Genomic DNA, 19,063 nt, shown 5'->3' on the forward strand with positions numbered 1-19,063 from the left:
GGGTGCTTCATGGGGACAGAGCTCCAGGTGAGGGACATGAGAAAGTTCTGGAGACGGATGCTGGGGACAGCTGCCCAACAGGGTGACTGCATTTGACACCACCGAACCGTGCTGTTAAAAATGGTTAAAAAGGTCCACTTTGTGTTACGTATATTTCACCATTATGTTCGAAGCTAGAAAGTGAAAAAACAGTATGAGGACATGGAAGCCTGGGCCTGGCGACCCCCTGGGAGCCTCTGTCCCCTGCCCAGCTGTCCCCTGTCCCAGCACGCTGACCAGCAGCGCCCCCTCCTCACCGGCAGGGGTCCTGGGCTGGAGCACAGCTCAGACGGTGGCCCCCCTAGGAGGGGAGGTTTCTGAAAGGTGGCTTTGCAGTCCCTTATTCTGACCTTAGAGAGGTGACAGGTGCCGCCTGCCCCCTTCCCTCGGGCCAGCCACCTCGTGGGCGGTTTTCTGAACCGACGGCCCCCTGCCACTTCCCCACTGAAGGGCTTCAGAGCTTCTCTCGCAGACAAGGTCCTGCCCCCTCTCCCGGCATCCTCCTGTCTCCGCGTTCCAGGCAGCTCCTTGGCCTCAAAAGGCAAATCTCTGACTTCATATCCTTCAAGTTTCTGGGGACGGTCACCAACCTGGGGAGGCCTTCCTGGACAACCCCCCTTTCCATACGTGCTCTCCATCTCATTTCTATCAGGCACAGGATGAGCTGTGCGGTCACGGGGTGCCTGTGGGTTCCACCTCCGGCTGGCCCGTCTCCAGGCCTGTGCCCAGAGAGGGAAATCCATACTGGACGCAGAGAGAGGAGAGGCATTGGTGTGAACATAGCCGTGTCCTCCGCCCTGAGACCAAAGTCCTACATGACCTTCATGTGCCGTCTGCAGGTGGATTATGACGGGGGCAGTGGGGAGAGTGAGCCACATCAGAGGACGGACAGAGGGGCCCCTGCGATGCTGGGGAGAGAGCCCCTTCCAAACCTATAGGCATCTGTTTCTTCCCAAAGTCTCAGGATGAAAGAGGCAGAGAGAGAGGGAGGGACGGAGGGAGATGGCTCCAACCCTGGGCCCTGAATTGCCTCTTTAAGGGCACTGCTGGCTTCCCCAGAGGTGGGGGGGTTCCCTGCAGAGGGCTCTAGCACGGGTGGCCTCACCCCACCTGGCCAGGAGGCACGACTTGGCCTGGAGGAGGGATGTGGCGATACCCACAGCCACTTTCCAAGTCTGCCCTACCTTCCTGCTGCTCTGGGAGGGCTTGGGGCTTTCTGTTCCAAAGACTGTGCACGGACCTCTCAGCTGGGCACTCACCCGGGAGGGACCAGAGCGGATGTGCACCCCAGGCCAGTCAGGAAAGACAGCCAAGGAGAGCCCGCAGCCTCTGCGTCCTGGCTGGGGAGAAACAGGGCGAGGGCGTGGGCACCGGGTTCCCGGCCAGAGAGGGAAGCTGTGTGTTGCCAAGTGATGGGAGAGATCGGGATCCCAGATAAATTGTGACTCTGGAGGAGCGAGTGCCCTCTGCCGCCTGCCGCGGACACACTCACTATAAGGCGGTCTGGGTTTAAAGAGCAGAGTCTGCGTTTTGCAAAACAAAGAACAGACCGGGGCAGGGGCGCCCTGGAGCCAGCGGCTGGCCGGCAGTTTCTGCCAGACGGAGGTACTTGCCCACGGACCTCGCCCGCGGCTGGTGCTCAGCTTGGGGCCCTCAGTGTGCAGGCGGGTCTGCACCGGCTTTGAAAATCCCGTTCCTCCGAATTATAAAAGCTGGACATTCTGTTAATGTATTTTTTCTAGAACAAAGCGGAAGGCTCAGGTGCACGGCTCGGTTTTTATTCGTGGTCTGTCTTCAGTGCGTTTTTGAAAATAATAATAGCACATGATTTATTTCATACTGACTTCCGATGCAAGAACTTTTATTGCTTTTCAGGCTCCGTTGGGAATAAAGTGGCCTTGGCAAATGCAAAGGATCTGAACGCTAATGAGGTTTCCTGAAGTTTACTTGTTCTGTGAAAAATAACGGGAGAGCAGCCCACGAGCCAACGGCAGGCGTGTGTCTCCGTCCCTTCCCGGTGTTGGGGAAGGTCAGCCTCACCGGGACTCATCCAGCACAGCGGGGTGCCCCTCTGCAGGGGGACGGAGGCAAGAATTTGCTGGAATCTGTAGAGGCCAACTCAGGCAAACAGGGTGAGCATGTGCCCATGTTGGGGTGCCTGTGTCCAGGAGCCCAGGCCTCACCAACAGCCTGCCTGCAGGGAAGTGGACTTAACCACTCTCGGGTCCCACGTGTGCACAGGGGTTAGCGTGAGCAGACAGGACGGTGTGGTTGCGAACTGCTATATCATCATTAAAAATGCATTTGGAGGGGCTTAACAGCCATGCAAGAGATAAATATCTCCGCTGGCTCTTAAGCCTTAATTAAATGTTTTAGTATTAATTGCTATTTATTTAAGGGACAATAAGCACCCTAGTAAATCTGAGCCAACTTCCTGGCCATTCTCCGCTCAATGCTTGTGTCCAGGCATTAATTGCAAGAATCAGGCAATACTTAGAATCCAAATGCTTTCCTCCCACTGAGTGATAAACAGCCCGTCCGGCACGTGGAGATGGAATCTTTAAGCATTTATCAAAGGCTAACGAGACTTCGCGTAGGCCTGCTGGTCGGCGTCTACCGCAAACCAAGGTGACCGGGGTGTCGCAGATGCACGGCCAGCCTCGGTTCCTCTCACCTCCCCACAGGCCCCTGGGACCCGCAGTGGGTGTGGCCAGCTCTTCCGAGGGAGGCCTCCTGTCCCGCCCACCGAGGTGGCCCCCAAGCACCTAGCTCCTAGGGCGAGCTGGCAGGTGGGGTCCCGACGCCCTGATAGGAATGTGGTCCAGGCGGGCCGCTGGGAGGTGGCGGGAGGGGGGCGCCTGCCTAGCTTTCAGGGGTCCTTTGAAGCCCCGTGTTGCTAGAAGAGCTGAGGTAAGGAGACAGCAAACTCTGGAGCAGAAAGCACTTTTTTCCACGTTTTGTTTTCTTAAGTCAGGGCTGCGGCTCGGGGCTCCGTGCGGATAGGGCTGTGGGCTCCGGCTGCCGGGCACTCGGGGGCTGGTCTCTCGCCTGCATGTCTCCCCCTCTGCAGAATCGGGCTGGATGTCCCAGGAGGCGGTTTGGTGGGAAAGCCTACCTTCGTCGGCCACCAACTCTCTTCCCACTTGGGGCTGGCGGGGGGGGTGGCGCGGGGGACAGAGGCATCACAGCACCGGGGACACCACTGAGGCTCTCAGACGGTGGGCAGAGCCAGGCCGCCTTGGGTCAGCCCGGCCCCTCCACTTGCAACCTGCCCTGCACTCAGGCAAGTCACTTAACTGCCTCGTGCCTCAGTTTCCCTCTGTAGGTGGCACTTCCAGGAGGACCTACATGAATCCCTAGATGGGAAGAGTGTTCCGTGAGTAACCCCTGAGGGTCCGCCTTAGGGAAACTGACCCCCCAGCGGGGGGCTACTTGGAGGGTCGGGCCAGGCCCACCCCCAGGCTCTAGAAGGTGGGGAGCTGGAGTCCGGACCTGCAGGACCAGATCAGTGCCTTGTGCTCTTACCCAAGTTGAAAATCCAAAGAGGCACAATGGAGACTAGAGTGCAGTCCTGCAGAGGTTTTACCAGGAAGGCCGGGACTCTGCTCCTAAGAAGCTGCTAGCCTGGCTGGACCTCCCAAGGGTCCTCTGTCCCGACCTTAACAAGATGAGTCACACGGAGGCAGACAGAGCACCAGCTTCTGATGGATGGGCCACGTAGGCACCTCTGGCCCTTGAATGGTCTCCGACGAGAGAGTGCGTGTTCCCTAACTTGCCAGCAGGGTCTCAGCAAAGGCCGTTTGGGGAGGGGCGAGGGGAGGGGTGCTTTCTTTTCTAATCTAATTACATCTCTTTCCCCGTTGGCTGAACATCACACTAAGCAGGTCATTTTGGCTCCAGGAGAGGAGGTGAGGGCTGGAGATTTGATTTGGAGCAAACACTCGATTCATTGGGGCTGGATTAGGACAGATCTACTCACTCCCACTTCTGAACGCTAAGGCGCCTGAGCGGAGTTCCCGAAGGGGCACACGTGTGTCCTGAGGAAACCTGACGGCCGAGCCCCGCGTGAGCGGAAGAAGCCGTATTCTCAGATCCCGATAACCCATCCCAGAGACTGGGTTCCCGGCTCCGGGAAGGGGAGTGACATCGCAGAGAATCTGGGTGAGAAAAGCCGGGCCCAGCAAGAAAAACAAAACCAAAGAGCCCCAGCCACAGGCTGCACATACCGACCGTGCGCACGGACTGTGCGCTCACGGGGCGAGGTGCTCTTCCTCCCCCAGCAGCCCGAGCGTTCGGGAGACTCGGTGCAGAAGAAAGCAATTTAACGTTAGCATTAAAGTTAATATCACCGAAAGCAAACCAAATGTTCCTATTCAGCAGAGCGTGGAAGATTCATCCTGTTTTGGTGCCAGTCCCTGGCTTCAAATTAGTAGATGTCTCAACCCTTTGCTTCCTTCTTTTATCCCTTCCCTTCTTATCTTTTTTTATGTTCCAAAATTGTATTTTAATTCAGCTTTGTATCCCCTCTCCAGATGTAGGGCCATTTGATGCAGGTGCAATGCCTGCCCGTGTGGCCCGCCGCCCCGCTCACTGCCTGGTGAGCGGCCGGGCTTCCCCGCTGGCTGCCCCTGTGGGTGTGACGGCTCTGACCGCAGCCCCTGTGCTGGTCGGCGTTCTGCGTGTCTGTCCCTCCCCTCCACCAGGGCATTTCTGACAAAAGTGCAGCAGAGAGACCACAAGCCCAGCCCTCCGGCTCCCCTTCCGGACGGCCACACCCCTGCCATGTCCAGAAGGCCAGCCACGTACCCCGGAGTGGAGGCGGGGGTGAGGAAGGTGAGGCAAAGGGAGAAAAAAATCAATGTCCGGAAAAGAGGTACGTACCATAAAACAGACACATGGCGCCTGCCCCGCCCCCAGGAGGTGAACAAGACTTCGGCCAGTCAGCAGGAGATTTCAAACCATTTCTCAGACACAAAGGCCACAGGAATAAGATGCCGATCCGAAGAAGAGGGTCTGCAGTGAGCAGAAAAACGGGCTTGCGCGTGCTGGAGCGGGAGCAGGTGCCGGCCACCGGCTCCTTGACTCAGAAAGAACCCAGGAGACGTAATGCTCAGCTTGGATCCCCCTGGCCTGTGGCAGGGATGGGGACCCCTCTCAGTGGCCAGCCAACACTCACTCCCACCCAGGAAGCCCTTGGAGGACACACAGCCCGGGGGCTCCGTGTGGCATTCTAGATTCCAGCATTTCAATTGGTGAGACAAGTGCAGAGCTTGGGGCCTCCGCCTCCGAGGGCAGAGATGACCCCCGCTCTACTGCACAGGATGCAGTGGGCAGGCCTGACCCCGGAAATGGCTCTCCTGTAGTCCGTCACCTCTGAGACCTGAGCTGTGATTTCTGAAGGCCAGAGAGACCCCGCAGAGCATGACCTTAGGCCCGCAGGCAAGAACCTCCTGCATCCAAGGCTTCTGAGCCACGATGCACGTGGACACGTGGACAGGGAGGGGCCAGAGCAGGACGAGTGGGAGCACCGATGGCCGGTCGGTGACCCCATACCCTCCCCCTGCTTCCCCAAAACGGAAGCTCTGGTTGGCCAGGATTCATACCCAAACGGACGCACACATGTTCACTCGGTGAAAAGGTTTGAAAATGCTTTCGCCAGTTCTTTGTGAGGAGGCCCTCGGCAAGGCTGGAATGCAGCCAAGGGGCCCCCAAGTGTCGCCGAGTGTGAGTGGAGGACAGTCCTGAGGCCCAGCTCTCGAGCTCTTCAGCGGGGAGGGGCGTGGCTCAGGGGATACCGGGAGGACCACGGAGTCCCACGGGGAGACGCAAGGCGGACCCGCTGACCGCGGCCACCATGGCTGGGTGTCACCCCGCATCTCCCCGACCATGGTTCTGGGAGAGACGCTCTCGGGCCCCTAGCTGCTTCTCCTGCGGCGGACAGGGGGTCCCGCAGCTCCGCCTGCTTCTGACTCACTGCTTCCTAAGACTTCTAAGTGGCTGGAGAGTTTTTTTTTTTTTAATTTACAAAATGATGCAAAAGTGTGCACTCACTTAAAAAAAATAGCTTATTGATGTTTTGCTCTAATCCTGGGTAAATCCCTGGCAGCTGCCACCTTCAATGTTCCCAGGGATGGTTTTAGGGTCACGTCTTCCTTGAAGGATTACACGTGATTAATAAAAGAGAGCATTTAATAACCCAGAGTCTGGTCGGTATTTGATATTTGGCTAGATGCGCTGCTGACATTTTATGGATGGAGGCTCGGAGACTCGGACGGTGGGGGAGGGGTGCTGATATCAGAGGGCACAGCTCTGGAAAGCCGGCCGTCCAGGGAGGCCTTCTGCGTGGATTCTCGCTGCTGCTGTGTGGTCTCTGGGTGGGGACACGCCTCTCTATGTCTAGCCCGCCCCCTTCGCTAGATCAGCTGCGCGAGTTTGCTGGGCTCCCACCCCCAGCCCCGCCCACCCGGAGGCCCCGCCCACCCGGTGTCCATGGAGGCGGCGGGCACTGGCTCCGCGAGCTCACCGGTTCCCGTTGAACGTGGACTTGAACTCCCCGGCCGGATGCAGCGTCTCGTCGGCGTAGGCGGGCACGGCTGTCCTCACGCACTCGTGGGAGCACTGGAGGGTCTCGTTGTAGGCCGTGAAGATGTCCAGGCTGCTGGGCACGCGGGCAGGCGTGAAGTCCGTCAGGTTCTGGCAGCTCTCCTCCTGCTGGTTGATCTTCCGCTGGTGGCTGCTCCTGCGCGTGTTCCCGCTCTGGGCACAGCTGGAAGAGAGGCAAGCCCGTGGGGGCGGGGCGGGCCGAGGCCACCCAGCGCCTAACCGGGGGCAGCTTCGTCTCCAGGCATCAATTATCCGTCATTTAATATTAAACGGTAATTCCCAGCCTCTTCCGAAAGATCAGCCACAATCAAACAATCAGCTCTTTTTTTGTTGCTGTTGTCATCATTAATAAGATTTGAATTGTAAATGCGGCCATTACTGCAGGGCGGGTTACAGGTAAGTGGCCGAGGTGGGTTATCCCAGAGAGGAGGCGGTGTCTGGCCAAAGGATGTCAGCCAGGCAGTGGTGTGGGCGCAGTTTCCCCATGAATGGGCACCGCGGTTGGTTCTGGAAGGGACAGTGTAACTGCCTCTGGGGAGAAGTAGTGAACGGGGAGCCTTGGCCCTCAGCCCTGCCCCTGCCCCAGCTCCCGGCTGGAGACGAAAGCGGATGATCGGTCCTTCGCCGCCACCAGGTCTATGGAGAGGCCTGTCCAGCACCCCCTGTGGACGCCTTCCTGTCCGTTGGACCACGGAGCCTTCCCAGCACCGCCAGGGATGGATATGGGCATCCCTCCCGTCAGCCAAGGGGTCTGACCCAGCAGGCACTCAGTGACCCTCCCAGTCACTTCTGGCAAGTCACAAGAAGGATGAGTGCCCAGGAGCAGGGCTGCTAGGAGGAAACTCATCAGGGCCCCAGGGCCCCGCGTCCCCCTCCCTGCTGTGCTCACAGCCAACGTGGAAGGAAGTGGCTTCGAGGGGTGAGGGTCTGTGAGACTGTCACGGTCATGCCCTGTCTCGGTTTTGCAACAAGGGGAGCCCTGCTTCCTGACACAGCAGCCCCACCCTGTACAAAGGTGAGAAGAAAATTGCAAAAGCCAGGGCCCCCCTCCCCCGTCCCCCTTCCCGGTCACAGAGTGCCCTCATCCACCACCTGGGCTGTCCTCCCCAGAAGGACTCTCTGAGGCTTTGCAGTAAACCCCAACGTGGGAACCAAGAGGGAGCTGGCCTGTGTGTCACACAGCAGGTGACAGAGCCCTCTCTCCTTGGGGGCAGTCAGGAGGGTCAATGGGATTTGCCCCGCCACGCACCCCAGCGCTCCTGGGCTCCGGAGTCCCTTCTCTGGCCCGTGGGACCCTGCCCAGGACTACCCTGTGGCGAGCTGAGTGTGGTCCCGGAAAATGCCCGGAGTCTAGGGTTTGCTGGCCTTCGGGAGGCCTCACTGTTCACTGTGAGGTCTGTTGCCGGGCGGGCCAATCCCCACCCTCCCCTTTGCTGACCCTGGAAACTGGCTCTCTCTCGAATTTCCGCTGTCTGAACACTCAGGGGCGGCTGTCACCCATGAGCCTGGTAGGATTTCCGCTCCCCTCTGGCCGGCGGAAGGCGGATTATCTGCGTGCATTACTCTGCAAGGGACTTTGAGTTCTGAGGCTGAAAGAGACACAGTCACTGGAGGAGCGGCTGCAGGCACACGGGGCCTCGGAGGAGTGTGCGCAGCAGGGTCGCCTGGCAGTGCCCCGATTCTCCCGGGGGCGTAGCAGGTGTGCACACCCAGCCAGGCCAACCTCAAAGTAGGCCAATTTCCAGGAGGAAATAGGCAAACACAGGCGGCCTGGAGCAAAGCAGTAACCTAGTTCAGCAGACACAAAATGGCTGCAAGAGAAAGGAAGGATTCAAGGCGGCTGCGCCTGGGCAGCCGGGGGCAGCGGGGGTGGGGGGTGGGGGGTGGGCGCGGATCCCCCCAGGCCACCAGTGTTGGGCAGGTGACATCGCAAGGTACACTCAAATACAGACAGACAGGGACACCTGCTGCCTGGTAAACTGTCCTGGAGGCTGGGCTCGCCCACATCCCGCGGAGAAAGGCGCAGTGAGGGGGATGCACCCCCAGGGCAGAATCTGGGAGCACAGAGCCTGTGGCCGCCAAGCTGCCAGGGCTGAAGGGCAGCAGGGTGCTGCACCCGGTCTCTGACCCAAATGAAAAATCAATTCCCTGGGGTGTGATGTAGGATTTGAAAACTAAGCACACGTCCCAGGGGACCCCGCAGCCCCCACTTCCAGGCCAGACGGGCCGAGGATCCTTACCAGTTTTTTAAGACAAGAGTTGTGATCAGAGCAGCTATGACCAGGATGAGGGAGACGGTGATGGTGATGATCTGATGGACGGCCAGACCTGGAAGAGAGGAAGCAGGGGGCGGCCGTGAGACCAGGGGCGAGACAGGAGCTCAGGAACGGCCGGGGCCTCCTCCTGCCAACTCAGGTCTCTCCTTCCCCAGGTGTCCCGCCTACCGGCACTGCTGTCACCTCAAGTCCAGGCAGCAAAGCCCCAGCCCCGGCCTCTCTCGGTCCCCCAGCTGTGACCCATGGGCCGCTGTGTCCTTTCTCGCACCTACCTGCCAAGCCCAGCACCTGGCCCAGGTGAGCTCTGGCTGAGGCATTCCCCTAGGACCTGTCACCTTCCTTTGCCTCCTCCCCCTGCGTGAGTTCTTGACTCTGAGCACCTCTGAGTGGCAGCAGGTTTGGCCTAATGCAGGAGGAGCCAGGACAGCCCAGGACTTGTTGGGAAGGTGGGGGGCGGGGAGAGTGAACACAGGCTGACCCCCCCACCCCGGTGGACTCAGGGGTACGTGGATCACTGGGGAACGTCTTCCTCTTTCTAGAGTCTTCTCCAAGATGCTCACTGCCTGTTGAGGTTCTAGGAATAAAAGACCCAGCCCCCACAGCTGACGCTTCCCAAAGGTCCAGAAAAGAGTCTATAGTCTAGCCTCTGTCCCGTGTCTGCTGGGCGTGTATGTAAGGCATAGGGGAATGCAGGGGTGAGGAGAAGAAACAGCAAGTCAGGGACAGAAGCAGGGCAGCCTGAGCCCCTCCTGGGAGCTGTCTGCTAACCCCACCCAGGGACGGAAGAGGATGAGGGTACTCTCCCCCACTGTCCCTCTGCCCTCACCCCTGCACCATTTTCCACCAACCACAGAAGGAGGGTCGGGAGGGAAGGCTCCCACCTCTGGTCCTTCGCCTGAGGCTCTGTTCCCCCTGACAGACCATCTGTCACAACCTTCCTGGAACACGGACACTGGGCCCATCCTTGGCAGACTCCACTGGTCCATAAAGGCCACCTACAAAGGCTCTGTCTCCTCCAATCAGAAAGAACCCTACCTGAAGGGCCAGGGCCATGAAGGGCAGCACCTTGCCCCGCCCAAGTGCTCATTTCCCCCGTTGAGTTCTTGCACCTGGGTGTTTAAGCACCTGCCTCTCTCCACTCCTGGTGTCCATCTGCAAAGGCCCACCTATCACCCCAGAGGAACCCAGCAGGTCCCGGGGGCGGGGGTGGCCAAGAACAACACAAGTGCGTGTCCCAGTGTGGAGGATTTCAGAGTGTCAGATTTTTCTGGCGGGCTCCCAAGGACACAGTCTCGCAAACAGATGTTACCTCTCTACTGAATATGATCCTCGTGGGGGGAATCGCTAATAAATGATTCAAAGTTGGCATGACCAGAAAACAAGCTTTCTCTTCCTGTCTGCCCATCATCCGGGCTATTTCTGTTTGTTGTGAGGGATTCCCGTCCTGAGCCCACAGGACAAGCGTCACTAGGAAAACTGGAGAAGGTACATGAATGTTATGGACTTCCCTCAATTTATTCTTTTATCCACTGATTCCAGAACCAGTTACCAAGCACCTCCTGCATCACACGCAGTGTTAACTCTGACCAGCTCAGCCATGGTGCCCACCTTCAGCTTCTCTAGTGTCTGTCTTTTTAAAGCGGCAGCATTCACTGCTGGTTCTGGATAATGGCTTAACATACCCCTTATGCCCAAGCCGTGGCCCCTGCTATAAGCTTCTGGGCCAGTTTGCTTTCTCATCTAAAACTGCCAAATCAGCTTTCCAATGGGACTGATAGTTACGCTGCAGGAATCACCCCATCTCCCCAACAACGGTGTGCTCCCCAGCTTCAGTAATCCCTGACTGACCAGCAGCTCCCCTAACACCCAGCTGAGACCTTGTTGGCAGAGGAAGGGTTGAAAAGGATGCTGATGGGGATGGTAGTGATGAGGATGATGGTGGTGGTGATGATGATGGTGGTGATGGTGATAATGGTGACAGTGATGATGGTGGTGGGAATGATGATCGTGATGATGGTGATGATGGTGATGATGATGATGGTCATCATGATGATGATGGTCATGGTGATGATGGGGATGATGGGGTGATGGTGGTAATGATAGTGGTGGTGGTAATAATGGTGACAGTGATGATGGTGGTGGTGATGATGATGATGGTGGTGATGATGGTAATGATGGTGACGGTGATGATGATGGTGGTGGTGATGATGGTGATGGTGGTGATTGTGATGGTGATGGTGGTGGTGGTGATGATGGTGATGATGATGGTCATGGTGATGGTGGTGATGATTGATGATGGTGATGGTGATGGTGGTGATGATGGTGATGATGGTGATGATGATGGTCATGGTGATGGTGGTGGTGATTGATGATGGTGATGATGGTGATGATGATGGTGATGGTGGTAATGGTGATGATGGTAGTGGTGGTGATGATTATGATGATGGTGATGGTGATGATGGTGGTGATGGTGGTGGTGATGATGATGATGAATGTGGATATGAGGATGATGATAGTCATGATGGTGATCATGATTATTTTAGGCATACTCAGCAAGTCATAGCAATTGTTAGATGTGCACCATCCCATTTATTCCTGATAAACAACTCTCAAAGGTCGATACTGTAATCATCAGTTATGGAAGTGAAATCTATGTGGACCAGTTTGTGTACATTCCCTGGATCACATAGGATCTGTTGGCTTCAAAGTTCATAATAAGAGCAGTAGTATATGATTCTGAGCTCAGACTTCATAAATATGTTTTTGCATTGACCTTCTTTAATCTCATCTTGGTCTCCTTCCTTCTAAGACTGAGGCCGGCACCTCTCTAATCTATATTCCTTGAGAAGGACATTTATGGAGGCAGGTTCTTGAGCCTCACCACCCCCTCCACAGATAGATCCCTTGGGAAGTGCTCTGGGCCCATGCAAAAACTTCTCAGGCATTTGTTGGCAAGTTACACCCCTACCTCCATGGAAAAAACTGAGTCTTTGTTTTTTGGGCTAACCCTTCCATCTTCTAGGTCAGGAGAATTCAACCCATGGAGGCTAGTGATGTAAAAGGATTCACTGAGTGGGTGAGCCAAGGGGAGCACGAGGGGCTGGTTGAACTGCCAGGTGAGGCCCAGCTGGAGGCACGGAGAGCCCCTTGCAAGAGCAGAGCTCTGTGCCGTCCATTCCCCAACATCCGCAGGACCAGGGGAGGCGCAGGGCACTGCCAGATTTTAGACCTCTCATCTTCCTACTGTGGGAATTCTGTTGGGTTGTATACCTGCAGTGACAAAAGTCATTGGAAGGGAGGAGTTCCATGACCAGCCTCATCCTAGATATGTGACTGCCTCCCATTCCCCCTGTGGGTTAAGATAAGAAAGCAGCGATTCTCCTCGTCTGATAGATGTAAGAAACTAAAGCCTGGGGGAGAAATGGTTGGCTCAAGGGACTCCCTTCCTCACTGACGACTCTCAGAATGGAAGATCAGCCCTTGGCTTAAGTCCTCAAAGTCCCTAAAGCCCCTTAGGAAAGGGGCATCAACATCTTTATATCCACTGCTAGGTCCGTGCATGCTCTAACACAGTCCCTTACAACTTAGCTATGTGACATATCACACTTGTAACTGAAAAGTAGAAAACCCAAATGAATGGAATAGGGAGAAAAATATTACCCCAAGGTTTGCCTTGTCCTGGAGGCCCTGCTCCTGTGAGATTCCCCCACAGAACTTACCAAATTAAAATTTGGAAGAAATGATACATAAGTTAACAACCAACCAGATCACCTGGGTAAAAATACAACAATAATAGAATGGCTATGCTTTCTGGAAAGACTTCTCTAGGCCAGGTACCTTGCTCAGTCTTCACACACGATTGACTTAATCCATCAATTTCCTGCACTTTTTCACCTGCCTGCCCAATGAGGAGCATGATGCTGAGGAGTAAAGTGACTTTCCCATCATCATTTGGCAGAGGCAGGATGGAAGGCAATTCTCTGATCTGGAGCCTCAGAGAAAATCAAATATCTAGCGCCGAACTGAACCATCCGTAGCCACATTCCGGTCATAAAATTGCTGGAGGCAAACCTCTGACTACTCCTCACATACTCGACCTGCAAGGTGCACAGCCTTGTGCTTCAATGCCTGGCCCATGGGTTTTAATGGGACCCTGGGCTCATGCATAAAGGATCAATGCCTACAAGAAGATCCCAGAGACCCCATACTTATGATGGTTGAACAAGGAGCAGGCCTTTTACGTGTAGCAAGAGTGACACTTTTAAGAAGCAGGAGGGAAGATAGAAAATCCATAAGGATGCCTCCCCTCATTTCCTTTCTCAGGAGGTCCACTACTAAAAGAACAGAACAGTGTGTGAGAAGTGGTTCCATTTCAATCATCTGCCCTGTTCTGTCGTCCTCTCCAAGTGCCAGGAGTCCTTCCTTCTTCTGTGTAAATCCCTTCAGTCTGGCCATAAAAAGGCAGAGAGTAAATATTTTAGGTTTTGTAGGAAGTATGGTCTCTGTTGCAACCTCCCAACCCTGCCATTACAGGGTAAGAGCAGCCACGGACAGTGCGCCAACAAATGGATGTGGCTGTGTGCCAATAAAACTTTATTTACAAACACAGACAGCGGCCAGATTTGGCGCACGGGCCATACTCTGCCGGCCTCTAACTTGGGTGAATAGTGGAAGGTGGCTTGTCTTATACATTAAGGAGAACATACATCTGTTTTGAATGATTGCTTACAGCTAGAACTCCAACGGCAATCCTTTGGTTCTGAAGACTAGACCCTTCCCTCTCCATCATCAAAGGTTTACCTAATTCTGAGACTTTCACTGGCCACTGCCGAGGTGATTTCAAAGACAGCCACAGCCTCCATCTTAGCAGGCTGGACCCTAAGGGTCAGCGGGAGGCAGTTTCGCCCTGCGGGTCAGCTTGAGAACAGACCACGCTGAATGGCAGACAGCTCCCTTGGGAACTCGGTCAGACAGGATTCCTGATGTTTGGAAACAAAAACTCAGGGAGGGTGTTACCAATGTTGTCCCTCCAAGGACCCGCAGAATTATTTCAGCCATATGTCTGCATTTCCTCCATTGGGGTTGAAAAGGAGCCACATTTTGTGAAAAGACAAGAACCTTCAGATCCCAGACCTGGTGTACCTAGAGGCGCCTTCCCTACTGGCTTTCTCCTCCCACACAGATGACTGGGTTCTTAGGCTCTTTCCCCACTTCTCTCCTTCCTCACTCATTTCTGCCAAGACTTACACCTTAAATAATGTGGTCATTGCATAATGCGGGCAGGAACATCTGTCCCCCAAACCCCACTGACCCCAGGCAAGGCAGTCCCCACCCGGTGTCTGCAGCCCCCTGTCAGGGAGGCTGCAATCGGGTGAACAATGATGCCCCCTTAAGGGAACGCACACTCTCCACCCCCCAAGAAAAGGAGGAAAACGCAAACTTTCTCCTCTCTATTTACAAGGTCAATATTGAATCCATCTTCAAATTCTTTGCAATTCAGACATGGTCCCAGAGGGCATGGCGCTCTGTGCGGGATTCTTGCTTCCCCTTCCTGACAGGTGTTATTGTCCCTGCTAATTTAGGGGCTCTTTCTGCTCCTGGTAATTGCCACTGTATACTAATGTGCTAGGAACCCGCTGCCATCCAGATAATGAAAAATTATACCTGGAATAATGGATGGGGACAGATGGATTAGCAAACTCTGCATCAATCAATCAGGCTTTTATGGTTATATTTGTGGTGTTTTGTAATAAGATCAGGCCCTGGAGATTGATGTGAATTTGGTAATCCATCTCCGGGTCTGGATGAGTTTTTGATCAAATGAAGCTGAGTCACACATGGGCCACTGTCCACAGCAAAAACAGAGCCATTGAGGGCCTTCTTGCCCAGGCCTTTTGGGGGGGCACGTCTGGCAGATGCAAGCGGGTGGAGGCAGGGACAACCACCCTGGAGTTTGCTGAGGCAGAGAGACGACCCGTCCGGGTTGACAGTGGCTCATTTTATGACACAGGGACCTCATGTGCTTGCCCCGCAGGGACCAAGACCTGTTGGCCAATGGATTCAAGGACGTCTGTCCTCAGGGGCTTGACAGGTGAGGGGCGACAGGGTTTCCCAAAGTACCAATCGCACTGCAAAAACACCACTCCTTTCCATAGAGGCTGCAAAACACGACTGCACAGCACATCTCTGACACAGTCCCTGGGGACACAGGGAAGCTCACAGTGTCCCTGCAGGACAGGGGAGAGGCTGGCCCGCTTTCCTGAGGAGCAGGTGGGCCGGGTTTGGGCTCATTCTGGGGGCACCTCGCCCTCCCCGGGGGCGGGGGAAGGCCGTGGAGGGAAAATGCATCTTCCAAAAGCAGGGTGCTCCCGGGAATACAAGGCTGCCCACTAAGGGGGTGCCGTTCCCTGCGCAATCCTGCGAAGGTCCACGCGGTTCTCAACGGGGGAGCCTCCAGCCAGGACTCCGCGGAGAGGAAGCTGCCTCTCCTTGAAATTCTTTCAGCCTCGAGCAGGACCACCCCCCACGGAGAACAGAGTCCCCTCTGGAAACGGCTGTGCCAACACCTCACAAGAACAGGGCGAAGGCGAGTCCCGGAGGAGTCGCCCCAAAGGACCCAAGTCAGCCTGTCCTCAGCCGGGACACCTGGCCATGACTGGAGACGGTTTTGGTGGTGACACGGAGGGGAGGGGTGGGTCCCACAGTGACACCGAATATTCTGGCAGACGTCCTACAACACACAGGACAGTCCAGGAAGAAGGAAGGATCTGGCCCAAAACGTCAATAGTGCTGAGGTTAGTCACTAAAGAAATGCATGAATGACAGCAGGAAGCGGTGTCCCCATATGAAACCTGAACACCACACACATGGACTTGCTGGGACACCATCACTTGGGCCGTCCCTGGTGATGGGGTCAGAAATGTCCCGATCACAGCCCGTGAGGCCACAAAAGTGAAGAGTGGCCCTTTGCCCATCACAACGTCCCCTGTTTTCCCTTAGCCACTTCCCTCTTCGTAGCAAGGGTGAGGCTGGGGGAGGGCGCGCAGGACCGACCTCCAGCGTCTGCTGTGGGCGAAGCCACCTCGTCACACTCCGCTCGGTGACGGGGGACGCCCGGCGTTGTTCTCAGTGAATCCGTTCATGCACAGCTCCCCACAACCCCATGGGGTGGGTGCAGGGATCCCCCCACTTCCACAGGGAGGTGAGAGGACTTTGTCAAGGTGGCACAGTGTAATCCAGGAGGGCCCCAAGGCTACCTCGGGTTCCTCGAGGTGCGGGGGGCAGAGACTAGGAGAGACCAGGCAGAGCCCACAGCCATCTTCTCCCAGTGGGGGAAGGTGGCAGCCCTACTCCCCCAGTGACGATGTGTGACAACATGCGCAGGGTCCCCAGCCCGGGAAGCCGCCCTGAGCCTGGGCGTCCAGCCTTTGCAGGGTTGTGGGCACGTAGGCATGGCTGGTCTTCGCTCCCGCCCGACCAGAGATGGCGCCGACACGCTGGAGCCCAAGGCCCCCACGGTAAATCACGTTATTAGCACAGGCTATCTGGTACACCGAGACACACTTATCAGGGAGGACGTTCAGAAGGCTTACAGTGACCTCCCGGAATCTGGGGTCAAGGTCATTCCTTTGAGCAAGGCTAACCCTTCGGTACAGATACAGCTAAGACCCAGCAGAGCCCGCTGGGGGACCCTAGCTCTTCCTCCACGGCGGGAGGGGTGGCCAGGGGCCCTGCTGCTAAGATCTAGGGAGAGAGCCTGGGCATCAGCACACGTACCCCACTAGCTAGGGCCCCCACATTGGGTTTGTTTCCCCTCATCAGGCTCAACTAAAGCTGTCCCATCCACAGGTCAGTCACATGGAGGCGCAAGTTCCGCAGATGAGGACTTTCTCTGCACGTGAAGGCTCCCTTGAACTTCAGAGCGCTGTGGGGAGACAGGGAGCTGGGAGCCAAAAAGATGGCACAGCGTCTGGGTCCAGACTCGGACACACCGGGGTCCACGGAAAGGGTGGGAAGCGGTAGGCAGAGAGATTGGGAAATCCCATTCGATTCCCGGGGTGTTGCCCTCATTTTACGGATTTAGCTGTGTCGCCCCAAACCCCTCTGCGGAAGCCCTGCCCACCGGTGCCGCAGAATGTGAGCTTATTTGGAAACAGGGCCGTTGCTGGCGTACTTAGTTAAGATGAGGGCCCTACCCAACATGACTTATAAAAAGGGGGGATTTGCAGACAGGCACCCAGGGACAAGGCTGGACTCCCGCTGTCAGAGCCCATGGACCCCCAGGAGTCGGGACAGAGCCTGGAGCACCCTCCCTTGGAATCTTCAGAGGGAGCACGGCCCTGCTCTCAACTTCTGGCCTCCCGGAGTCTAAGGCAGTAAAACTGTGCTCTTCCCAACACCCCCTCTGGTACGACGTAATGACAGCCCTTGGGGACCGGGTACACCGGGGCTGAAGTGCTCCGGGGAGGCCCAGGGGCCTCGGGGGGCTGCCAGAGCCCCGGAGGCCCTTGCCGTACTCCGCAAAGCCAGGGGCCATCTGCTGGCCGCCGTCAGCCAGCCCCGAGGCAGCTGGGGCCGGCACCTGGGAGTCAAGGCCCAGGACGAGTGGCCTGGTCTCTCTGGAGTGGGGTGGACGGTGTCAGCCCGACCCCAAATTTACGTCCACCTGTCCAACCTCAGAATACAACCTCATTTGGAAATAGAGTCTTTGAAGATTTAGTTAATTGCCTGAGGATCTTGAAATGAAATCAGCCGGGATTTAGGGTGGGCGATCAATGCAATGGCGGTGCCTTACAAACCCCAAGGAGGGCACAGAGAGACACGGAAAAAATCCACATGACAGTGACGCAGAGGCTGGGGGTGTGTGGTCACGAGCCCAGGGCCACCAGCAGGAGGAGGCAGATAGGACCCTCTTCTAGAACCTTCAAAGAAGCTCGGTCCTGCTGGCATCTTAGTTTTGGCCTCAAGCCTCCAGAACCTGGAGAGAATAAATTTCTGTTGCTCTGAGCGCCCCACCCCCACCCCCCATGGACTTTGCCCTGGTGGCCCGGGGGTCCTCACACATTTCCTTGGCCTCATGGTCCTCACAGCAAATAAGATCTCAGGAAAATTAATTCAGGGGATGCGGGAACACTGTTAAGTGTGGCCAGCGCACCGTAGGCCCTCAGTGAGGCAGGCATCTCCCCTGCCATAAGCCATGGGAATGCCCTCAGGGCTGGGTGGCAAATGGGGCTGAGGTCAGGGACACCACGCTGAGCAGAGAGGCCTTGAAGCAGAGGTCAGAAAACTGGGGACTGATTCAGCCATCTGTCTGATTTTTGTCAATAAAGTTTTATTGGCATGGGGCCTCATCAAATTCCTGGACATAATGTCTGAGGCTGCTCTTGTGCTGACAGGGCAGGGCCCGGTCGTGTGGCCTGAAAACCTAAAATATCTGCTCTCTGTTCCATTAGGAAAGGTCTGGGGACACTGCCCTAGGGGAACCCTGAGAATGCCACAGTGGACGCTGCTGCGTGTGCCTGGCGAGCACGGGGGCAGGGGACGCCGGGGAGGTTGAGGGCTGGCCCTCGTGCCCCTGCCCACCCCTCTCCCGCCGGGGCATCTGGTGCACAGGCGCCCCTCCTGGAAGATGGCACAGCAGCTCTGGGCTGAATTCACCAGCTACAAGACGGGCTACGCCTGAGGCCAGCCCCGTCCATCTGGTCCCTCCGACTCGAGTCCGCTGGGCCTCAGTGACCGGGATGCTGCCTCTCAGCCCCGGAAATGCGCCTCCCGCCTCGGGCCCTCCCTGCCCTCCCTGCCCCACTGCCCCCACTGCCCCCGCTGCCCCTGCTGCCCCCGAGGCCGGCGCAGACCAGCTCCCTCTCAGGCAGCATCGCTTCTGAGCAGAAAGGTCAAACCCACGTCTCTCCTCACGGGATGAGATTCTCAACCTCAGGGAGCCTTTCAAAGCCTCTCCAACCCGCCTCTGCCTGCACCTGTCCCCAGCCTTGTCTGCCATGGCCTCCCAGGATGCACGGGCACGGGCATGCACATGGGCACAGGCACACCTGCACACACAAGCACACACACACAAACACAGGCATGCACACACTGGCACACACACACAAGTACACACAGGCATGCGCACATGTGCACACATGCAT

At 56.5% G+C, this 19,063-nt stretch overlaps 1 protein-coding gene and 1 long non-coding RNA gene across 2 annotated transcripts in view; one reads left to right on the forward strand and one right to left on the reverse strand.

The window, feature by feature from the left end:
• Positions 1–3,388, forward strand: part of LOC115299578 — a 9,194-nt gene extending 5,806 nt beyond the window's left edge. Inside the window, exons 3-4 of the long non-coding RNA XR_003912248.1 lie at positions 1,915–2,171; positions 3,352–3,388. This is a non-coding gene — a long non-coding RNA (uncharacterized LOC115299578). The remainder of the gene's footprint in view (positions 1–1,914; positions 2,172–3,351) is intronic.
• The window catches only part of AJAP1 (adherens junctions associated protein 1), a 66,162-nt gene that overhangs the window by 3,083 nt on the left and 44,016 nt on the right, over positions 1–19,063 (reverse strand). The window contains 3 exon segments of the mRNA XM_029948977.1: positions 4,921–5,052; positions 6,563–6,805; positions 8,883–8,970. Coding sequence (XP_029804837.1) covers positions 4,980–5,052; positions 6,563–6,805; positions 8,883–8,970 — 404 coding nt within the window. The 3' untranslated portion in view covers positions 4,921–4,979.

The sequence above is a fragment of the Suricata suricatta genome, chromosome 8, assembly GCF_006229205.1.
Source record: "Suricata suricatta isolate VVHF042 chromosome 8, meerkat_22Aug2017_6uvM2_HiC, whole genome shotgun sequence".
Lineage (NCBI taxonomy): Eukaryota > Metazoa > Chordata > Mammalia > Carnivora > Herpestidae > Suricata > Suricata suricatta.